We start from the raw sequence: 10,922 nt of genomic DNA, 5'->3' as shown, positions 1-10,922 counted from the left end.
TCAAATATATACACATATATGGCACGTAAAAAGCACCCACTACACTCATGGAGTGGTTGGCGTTAGGAAGGGCGTCCAGCCGTAGAAACATTGCCAGATCAGACTGGGCCTGGTGCAGCCTTCTGGCTTCCCTGATCCCAGTTGCACCGTCCATCCCATGCAAACATGGAAAGCGGACGCTAAACGATGATGATGATGATATACATATACATATATATGACGGGCTTCTTTCAGTTTCCGTCTACCAAATCCACTCACAAGGCTTTGGTCGGCCAAAAGCTATAGTAGAAGACACTTGCCCAAGGTGCCACGCAGTGGGACTGAACCCAGAACCATGTGGTTCGTAAGCAAGCTACTTACCACACAGCCACTCCTACGCCTATATTCAATAACAATTTCAAAGCTTCCTTATCTTCTAATATGGTGACATTCATTTTTTGGGAGCTTAATTTTATCCCCTACTCAAGATACAATATCCATTTTCTTGATGACCTGGTCTGTTTTGCCTTTGTGATTTATGCCTGCACATGCCGGGTTACAGCTGTATTAAAAGTTTTCACCTTTAGAATCTGATTGTTCAACTGAATAGTTTCCTGTGGGTTCTCATTAATCTTTGTTGTATTTACAACAGTTCTGTGCAGTGTTTTCATCATTAGACAGATGCTTTCTTTGGTTTCTTTGTATAATTTATGTAAAGAGCCATTGTTCCTTATGAAGAGCAGTTGCTAAACCCATGCTTGCTCCTTCCCTGCTTCCTATCCTGTTGAATAACAACAGGCAGACTGGCATCCCTGTTTACTCTCTTTTACTTGTTTCAGTCATTTGACTGCGGCCATGCTGGAGCACCGCCTTTAATCGAGCAACTCGACCCCAGGACTTATTCTTTTGTAAGTCCAGTACTTATTCTATCGGTCTGTTTTGCCGAACCGCTAAATGACGGGGACATAAACACACTAGCATCGGTTGTCAAGCAATGCTAGGGGGACAAACACAGACACACAAACATACATACACACATACATATATATATATATATATATATATATATATATATACATATATACGACAGGCTTCTTTCAGTTTCCGTCTACCAAATCCACTCACAAGACTTTGGTTGGCCCGGGGCTATAGTAGAAGACACTTGCCCAAGGTGCTACGCAGTGGGACTGAACCTGGAACCATGTGGTTGATAAGCAAGCTACTTATCACACAGCCACTCCTGCGCCTTTGAATAATAACAAGCAGGCAGAAAACTCTTACCTACATAACTATGATTTAAACTAGTGATTCTCCACTGGGGTCCATATAAGATTTTGTTGTTAAAACATATGTGCAATGAACTGGTTACACTTCTACAGGAGTGGCTGTGTGGTAAGTAGCTTGCTTACCAACCACATGGTTCGGGGTTCAATCCCACTGTGTGGCATTTCGGGCAAGTGTCTTCTACTGTAGCCTCAGGCTGAACAAAGCCTTGTGAGTGGATTTGGTAGACGGAAACTGAAAGAAGTCCATCGTATATATGTATATATATATGTGTGTGTGTTGTATGTCTGTGTTTGTCCCCCCAACATCGTTTGACAACCGATGCTGGTGTGTTTACGTTCCCATAATTTAGCGGTTCGGCAAAAGAGACCGATAGAATAAGTACTAGGCTTACAAAAGAATAAGTGCTGGGGTTGATTTGCTCGACTAAAGGCGGTGCTCCAGCATGGCCGCAGTCAAATGACTGAAACAGGTAAAAGAGTAAAGAGTAATACACAAAATATTTTGATAATTTTTTTAATACAGTTCCTAATAATGTTTAATTATAAAAGTATAATAGGATTTTTTAAACATTGAATAGCAATGAGGGTTCCCCCACTCCGAATAAAATAGGAATCAAAGGGGTTTATAGGCAAAATATGGTTGAGAAGCACTGATTTAAACCTTTAACATATCCGGCCATCTATATTAGTGGATGATTGAAAAAATTGCTCAAGACTATATAAACATGATCAAAATAAATAAATGTAATCAAAATGTTTGGGAAATTTAACAACTGTGGTATCAGAGAATCATAACAGTTATACATGAGGAGACCCCCTTCGGTCATGAATAACCATGGGATTGCATCTAGAAAGTTACCTTCTGAGGCACAAGTCCAGGCAAGGTTATTTTCATGGAAGACCAGCAGTCACCCATGCATACCAGCCTCCCCTCTCCACACCACTGATGTTATCCAAAGGAAAGGCAAAGGCCGATACTGATTTAAACCTTTAACATATCCGGCCAAAATATTCTACCTGCTTTACGTTCAAACTGTTCAGATCTAACCTCTGACATCTGCCTACTTTGTAATTCTAAAAATATCATAAACACCATTAAAATCTGAAAGCTACTAAACAATGTATGACTAATTTAAAACAATGTGAATAAATAATCACTACATTTGACTATGTTATCTGAATGCTTAAGGATTAAACTAAATAAAAAAAATAATAAAGTAAGTAAAGGCGTAGGAGTGGCTACGTGGTAAGTAGCTTGATTACGAACCACATGGTTCCGGGTTCAGTCCCACTGCGTGGCACCTTGGGCAAGTGTCTTCTACTATAGGCTTGGGCCGACCAAAGCCTTGTGAGTGGATTTGGTTGATGGAAACTGAAAGAAGCCCGTCATATATATGTATATATATGTGTGTGTGTTTGTCCCCCCAACATCGCTTGACAACCGATGCTGGTGTGTTTACGTCCCCGTAACTTAGCAGTTCGGCAAAAGAGACCAATAGAATAAGTATTAGGCTTACAAAGAATAAGTCCTGGGGTTGATTTACTCGACTAAAGGTGGTGCTCCAGCATGGCCACAGTCAAATGACAGAAACAAGTAAAAGAGTAACAATCATTGTTTTTTTTGATGTTATTATTTCCTTGTAACAATAATTTACATTTTTTTCTTTTTTCTAGTTTAATATATTTTGAAACAAGTGCTTCTACAGGCCAAAATGTGGCCAAGGCTGTTGAGTGCCTTCTGGATAAGGTAATGATAAGTATGGAGCAGTGTGTTGATAAAAAACTACTACCTTTTAAACAAGGTAATTATATGAAGGACACTAGCCAACAGAATGGTGCTGAGTTAGACTATCTGGACAACTCCAAAAAATGTGGCTGTTAAGTTCAATTAAATGTCACCAATTATGTGCTTTCATTTAAGGAGTTGCTTTGAGTTCATCAAATCACAGTCCAAACTGCTCTAAATTTCCTTTATGCATTTCTATCATAATATTTCTGGATCTTTTTAACATATATTAACATATTAAAAATCACTATTTTTGCATAAATATTAAAATTGGTAATTGTTATATGAAATAACTATTTCTGTAATACATCACTGTTCATGATTTTTTCCTGTATATCTATTGCATTAAATGTGAATAAACTATTAATACATGCCTTTTCTGGAAATAAATGTGTGTTCCATTTTTTGTTCTTTGAAGCCTATATCAGGAGTCAGGCAGCGAGCTGGCAGAACCGTTGGCACGCCGGGCGAAATGCGTAGCCATATTTCGTCTACCGTTATGTTCTGAGTTCAAATTCCGCCGAGGTTGACTTTGCCTTTCATCCTTTCGGGGTCGATAAATTAAGTACCAGTTACACACTGGGGTCGATGTAATCGACTTAATCCGTTTGTCTGTCCCCTCTGTGTTTAGCCCCTTGTGGGTAGTAAAGAAATATATATCAGGAGTCAGTCTCTAGGAAACGAAGCTCTATTCATTGAGGTTCAAGCTCAGCATAGACACAAGCAAAGGTGCAAGCATGGCTCTGTGACAGAAACGTTAGCACGCTGGGCGAAATGCTTAGCGGTATTTCGTCTGCCGTTACGTTCTGAGTTCAAATTCCGCTGAGGTCGACATTGCCTTTCATCCTTTCGGGTTCGACTTTGCCTTTCATCCTTTTGGGGTCGATAGATTAAGTACCGGTTGTGTACTGAGGTTTATCTAATCGACCGGCCCCCTCCCTTAAAAATTTTGGGCCTTGTGCCTAGAGTAGAAAAGAATATTTCACTTAGGAATTGTGATATTAATAAGCTGGTGTAGAACTCAATATACAATGCTTCAGATCAAAGCATTAATGGAATACAGAACGGTAATAAGAAAAAGGATGACAAAGGAATAAATGATTATCTTATTAACTTCATTAGCTTACAACTGTTTCTGCTACAAGATGGCTCTGATGAAACCGTAAGATGGTACTCAGCAATGAGTCAACTACTTCTTATAATAGAAACAGCTGAAGTTCATAAGATTTATTTCTTTGTCATCTTTTTTCTTATACAGGTATGACTGTGTGTTAAGTTAGCATGCCGGGCGAAGTGCTTAGCAGTATTTCGTCTGCAGTTACGTTCTGAGTTCAAATTCCACCAAGGTCGACTTTGCCTTTCATCCTTTTGGAGTCAATAAATTAAGTACCAGTTACGCACTGGGGTTGATATAATCAACTTAATCCGTTTGTCTGTCCTTGTTTATCCTCTCTGTGTTTAGCCCCTTGTGGGTAGTAAAGAAATAAGTATTTCGTCTGCAGTTACGTTCTTAGTTCAAATTCTGCCAGGTCGACTTTGCCTTTCATTCTTTCAGGGTTGATAAATTAAGTACCAGTTATGCACTGGGGTTGATGTAATCGATTTAATCCTTTTGTCCTTGTTTGTCCCCTCTATGTTTAGCCCCTTGTGGGCAATAAAGAAATAAATATGATTCCAGGTTCTGTCCCATTGAAACCTTGGACAAGCATTTTCCACTATAGCCTTGGGTCAACCCATGCTTTATATATATATATATATGTTCACATATTTGTGTTTGTGTGTCTTTGTTTCTATCCCTCACCACCACTTGAAAACTAGTGGTGATTAATTTACACCCCATAACTTAGCAGTTCAGCAAAAGAGACTGATAGAATAAGTACCAGGCTTAAAAAAAAAAGTACTGGTGTTGATTCATTTACTAAAAATTTCTTCAGGGCAGTTCCCCAACATGGTCACCATCTAATGACTGAAGCAAATAAAAGATATATAATAATAATAATAATGATTTCAAATTTTGCCACAAGGGCAATGATTTGGTGGGAGGGGATGAGTCAATTACATTGACCCCAATACTTAAATGGTACTTATTTTATCGACCCCAAAAGAGTGAAAGGCAAAGTTGACCTCGGTGGAATTTGAACCCAGAATGTAAAGACGGATGAGATGCCGCTAAGCATTTCACCTGGCGTGCTAACGATTCTGCCAGCTTGCCACCTTTTTAATAATAATGATAATAATTATTTCTACTCCAGGCACAAGGCCTAGAAAATTTTTTTTTGGGTGGTGGGGACTAGTTGATTACATTGACCCCAGTGCATAACTGGTACTTATTTCATTTGACTCCCAAACGGATGAAAGGCAAAGTTGACCATAACGGAATTTGAACTTGAACTCAGAACATAGTAACAGGTGAAATACTGCTAAGCATTTCACCTGGCGTGCTAACGATTCTGCCAGCTTGCCACCTCTTTAATAATAGTGATAATAATTATTTCTACTCCAGGCACAAAGTCTTGGAAATTTGTGAGGAAGGGCGCTAGTTGATTACATTGACCCCAGTGTGTAACTGGTACTTATTTCATTTGACCCCAAAAGGACGAAAGGCAAAGTTGCATTGACCTTGGTGGAATTTGAACTCAGAACGTAGTGACAGGCGAAATACTGCTAAGCATTTCACCTGGTGTGCTAACGATTCTGCCAGATCGCCACCTTTTTAATAATAACGATAATAATTATTTCTACTCCAGGCACAAAGTCTTGGAAATTTGTGAGGAAGGGCGCTAGTTGATTACATTGACCCCAGTGCGTAACTGGTACTTATTTCATTTGACCCCAAAAGGACGAAAGGCAAAGTTGCATTGACCTTGGTGGAATTTGAACTCAGAACGTAGTGACAGGCGAAATACTGCTAAGCATTTCACCTGGTGTGCTAACGATTCTGCCATCTCGCCACCTTTTTAATAATGACAACTAAAAGTGCGAAAGCAGGTGTTCATAAATGATTTTATTGATTTTGGATTAAATATTTACATCCTTTCAGCAGTTGCTTTGTTTTTTCCTATTTTATTTTGTATTACTTTTGTCAATCAGTTATGTTTGTAATTTAACCCTTTCAGAACTGTATTTCTGTTGAGACGCTCTGTGTTTCTTTCAATTACTTTAAATATAACAAAGAATTTAGTAAAATAACTTAGCTATCATTCAGCTAGTGTTAGGAACATAAATTGTGACTAAGGTTTGGTGGAAGATTTTAATACAAAACTTATGAAAACTAGACATTTGTACTCAGAGCCAGAGCCAGTTTCAGCCGGGTTGGTATCAAAAGGGTTAAGAATTGTTTCTCTATTATATATTTTAACCCTTTTGTTACCATATTTCTGTTGAGACGCTCTGTGTTTTTTTCAATTACTCTAAATATAACAAAGAATTTAGTAAAATAACATAGTTATCATTCAGCTAGTGTTAGGAACATAAATTGTGACTAAGGTTTGATGGAAAATTTTAATTCAAAACTTATGAAAACAAGAAATTTGTACTCAGAGCCAGAGCCAGTTTCAGTCGGGTTGGTAACGAAAGGGTTAAGGATGTACAATTTGTCATTTTCATGTGTGTATGAATAAGAGACCATGGAAACTACATTCAATCCCTTTAAGAAGCTCTGTTGGTGAGCCTTCTTAACCCTTTTGTTACCAAACTGGCTCTGGCTCTAAGTACAAATGTCTTGTTTTCATAAGTTTTGAATTAAAATCTTCTACGAAACCTTAGTCTCAATTTATATTCCTAACAGTGGCTTAATGATAACTAAGTTATTTTATTAAGTTCTTTGTTATATTTAAAGTAATTGAAAGAAACACAGAGCATCTCAAAATAAATACAGTAACGAAAGGGTTAAAGTCCTATATATGGTAAGGCATTAATCTCTAATTGGCAGATGTTTCCCAGAAAATAGAACATTTTCTAACCTATTTTATAACAGGCATCTACTGGGAAACCATGTTCTCATTTGTAACCTGGTGTGTAGATGATGGTACTACACAACAGAAATTAGTCACACATGTCTTGTTATGGGCTGGCCATGCCCCTCTGGTGAATCTCTGACATGTCATATAATGTTATGGATTGGTCTTGCCCCTCTGGCGAATCTGACATGTCATGTAATGTTATGGGTTGGGTCTGCCCCACTGGCGAATCTGACGTCATGTAATGTTATGGGGTTTGTCTGCTCCTCTGGTGAATCTGACATGTCATGTAATGTTATGGGGTTTGTCTGCCCCTCTGGTGAATCTGACATGTCATGTAATGTTATGGGGTTTGTCTGCCCCTCTGGTGAATCTGACATGTCATGTAATGTTATGGGTTGGCCCTGCCCCTCTGGCGAAAATGACGTGTCATCTAATGTTATGAGTTGGCCCTGCCCCTCTGGCGAATCTGACATGTCATGTAATGTTATGAGTTGGCCCTGCCCCTCTGGCTAATCTGACATGTCATGTAATGTTATGAGTTGGCCCTGCCCCTCTGGCTAATCTAACGTCATGTAATGTTATGAGTTGGCCCTGCCCCTCTGGCGAATCTGACATGTCATGTAATGTTATGGATTGAGTTTACCCCTCTGGCGAATCCCTGACATGTCATGTAATGTTATGGGCTGGCTTTGCCCCTCTGGCGAATCTCTGACATGTCATGTAATGTTATGGGTTTGTCTGCCCCTCTAGTGAATCTGACATGTCATGTAACGTTATGGATTGGGTCTGCCCCTCTGGCGAATCTGACATGTCATGTAATGTTATGGGTTTGTCTGCCCCTCTGGCTAATCTGACATGTCATGTAACGTTATGGATTGGCTCTGCCCTGGCCAAACCCCACCGACATGTCGTGTCTTTTTGGCATTGAACTGATGAGCCTTGTGGAATTTCTGCCCACTTTTCATGCAACAATCAAAAGAATTCACCTTTAGCTTTAGGTTTCTGTCGATTTTTACGTATAGCTCTACCTCATATTCTCCAAAGATTTTCATTTGGGTTCATGTCAAGAGATTGGCTGGGCCAAGTTAGCTTTTACATCCCATTTTCAGCAACCCATTGTTGATTCCTTTTCACTGTATGGCATGGAGCCCCATCTTCCATGAATAAAAACTCATTTTTCATTATGTTATTATGTGAATACATCGGAAGTAGTCCTTGCTTAAGTATTTCGATGTATTTTTCAGAGTTTATGGTTCCAACACATTCAATCAGCTCAGAACGACCATTGCTGGTGACAGCTCCCCATACCATTACAGAGATACCGTCATGTTTCACAGTTGGTTGGAGTTTTTTCAAATCAAATTCTTGATTGGGAAGCTTTCAGACCCAAACATGTCTACTGTCTGAAAATAATGCAAATCTGGGTTCATCTGAGAAAATCACTCTATCCTAAAATGAACTGGATTTTTCTGGCATCTCCTCATTTCTTTCTTTTCATGATATTAATTGGTTGAAGGAGAGGTTTTCTTCTAGAGGCTCTTCCATAATATCCAAGCTTATGCAGATATGTAACACACGTTCTTGGACTATTTTCTTGCTGTTTTGCAATATCAGAAGCCTTTGAACTGGGTTCATTTTCCACAATTCTCTTCAAACAGCGAAGCTTCCTTTCCAAGGGCCCAGGTCAACCGGAATGAGAATCTGTTGATTCTTTCCTTGGCTTTTGAATTGCACTATAATTCTATTTAGAGTAGCAAGAGGAATTTGAAGATTTTCAGCAATTTTTCGCTGGCAAAGGCCAGCTTCAGATTGCCCAACAATACGACCTCTTTGAAAATCTGACAGTTCTGCTGAATTTTTTGTGCATGGCATGGTTACTCTTTGCAAATGTTTAAATATAATGGCACCTGGAATGAAAAAGAATAATTACATTGTATGTCTGTCTGTCTTTCTGACTTTGAGGGTGTCATGAAAGGTGTGGTTGGAGTTCCAACCTTCTGAGTTCTTTTGCAGGGATTGGAGCGATTGAAGGGCCACTGCTGTGGGCATGCAGGTCTAGGAGTGGGATATGCTGAATGGAGTCTTAAGTAGCTGATCCACATGTATTTCCTTTTGCCCAAAGCCAGGAACTTTTCAACACCCCCTTGTATATATATATATATATATATATTGGGTTATACAGAAAGTTTGTGCCAATTTATAGTTGCTTACCTTTCGACTTATTTTAGAACATGGTTGAGTCCATAAAATAGGATTTGACTACACCTCCATTTAGAGCACAGTTTAAGCTATCTTTTCATGGGAGAAGGTTTATGTTCCTATAACCTGTGTTAATTCTGTAACCCTTTAAAATGGAAGATAAAAAAGTTCATTTTTGGCATTTGATGCTTTGGGAACCAGACAAAAATTGCTGCAGCTTGGCTGGGATGTGTTACCCTACCCTCCATATTCACCAGATATTGCTCCTTTGGATTTCCACTTATTCAGGTCTCTGCAGAATAGTTTTAATGGTAAAAATTTCAATTCCTTGGATGATGTAAAAAGATACCTCGATGAATTCTTTGCCATGAAACCACCTCAATTCTGGGAAGAGGGTATTTTCAAGTTAAAGGAAAGATGGAGATGCATTGTGCATCAAAATGGTTCATATTTGGTTGATTAAAAATGTAATGGCAAGTATTTAATGACCTTTTTCTTTCCTTTAGAAATTGGCACGAATTTTTTGGACAACCCAATATATTTTGTTTTTGGATTTGGTTTGCAAGATTCTTTATGTGAGTTTGTGTGTTGAAGCATATAATGTTGTGTCTGGGGAGAGTCATTCTCTTTTGGTGCCTTGTTATTTAACACGCTCACCAGTGGAGTTTTCACTGATTTCTTTTTTAGTTTTCTAAAATTTTTCTTGCATCTTGCAACCTTTTCAATAGTTTTGACTCTCAAAACTATTGAAAGGGTTGCAGGGCGCAGTAGGAGTTTTGGAGGGATGGGGGAAATGGGTAGAAGTTTTACCGGTGAGTGTGTTGAGTTGTAGGGCGCCAGAAGAGAGTGACTCTCTCCAGACACAACAGTATATATATAATATATATATATATATATATATATATATGAGAGAGAGAGAGAAAACAACTTCTGCCACATTCCAGGGAGAAAAAACTAGAAGTAGTTGATAGCTTCCGTTACCTAGGTGACCACGTCAGTAGTGGGGGAGGGTGTGCTGAAATTGTAGCTGCTAGAATAAGAATAGCTTGGGCAAAGTTCAGAGAGCTCTTACCCCTGCTGGTGACCAAGGGCCTCTTGCTCAGAGTAAAAAGTAGACTGTATGACGCAAGTGTATGAAAAGCCATGCTACATGGCAGTGAAACATAGGCCATGACAGCTGAGGACATGCGTAAGCTTGCAAGGAATGAAACCAGTATGATCCGATGGATGTGTAATGTCAGTGTGCATACACGACAGAGTCTAAGTACCTTGAGAGAGAAGTTGGACCTAAGAAGCATCAGATGTAGTGTGCAAGAGAGACAACTGTGCTGGTATGGTCATGTGGTGAGAATGGATGAGGATAGCTGTGTGAAAAAGTGCCACACCCAAGCAGTTGAGGGAAACTGTGGAAGAGGTAGACCTGGGATGAAGTGGTGAAGCACGACCTTCAACCATTAGGCCTCACCGAGGCAATGACTAGTGACCGAGACTTTTGGAAATATGCTGTGTTTGAGAAGACCTGGCAAGCCAAATAAGACCATAACCTCACGGCCTATGCGAGGGGTGTAACCAGCCCACTTATGCATACCTTTCCTTCATTGGACACTAAACTCTGCTTGTGAAGACCTGTTGAGGCAAGTGAAATTGAAATCAAATTTGATGACTGGCATCTGTGCAAGTGGAGCGCTAAGAGCACCATCTGAGCGTGAT

General features: G+C 39.4%; 1 protein-coding gene across 3 annotated transcripts in view; it reads left to right on the top strand.

Moving 5' to 3' along the window:
- LOC115222162 (ras-related protein Rab-27A) overlaps positions 1-3,158 on the top strand; it is a 56,210-nt gene extending 53,052 nt beyond the window's left edge. For all 3 annotated transcript variants that reach the window (XM_029792303.2, XM_029792305.2, XM_029792304.2), the window contains one exon: positions 2,940-3,158. In XM_029792303.2, coding sequence (XP_029648163.1) covers positions 2,940-3,147 — 208 coding nt within the window. In that variant the 3' untranslated portion in view covers positions 3,148-3,158. The remainder of the gene's footprint in view (positions 1-2,939) is intronic.
- Positions 3,159-10,922: the final 7,764 nt, after the last annotated feature.

Source organism: Octopus sinensis, linkage group LG19 (genome assembly GCF_006345805.1).
Source record: "Octopus sinensis linkage group LG19, ASM634580v1, whole genome shotgun sequence".
Classification (NCBI taxonomy): Eukaryota; Metazoa; Mollusca; class Cephalopoda; order Octopoda; family Octopodidae; genus Octopus; species Octopus sinensis.
The sequence above is the reverse complement of the archived record's forward strand: the minus strand, read 5'-3'. Positions and strand labels throughout refer to the sequence as shown.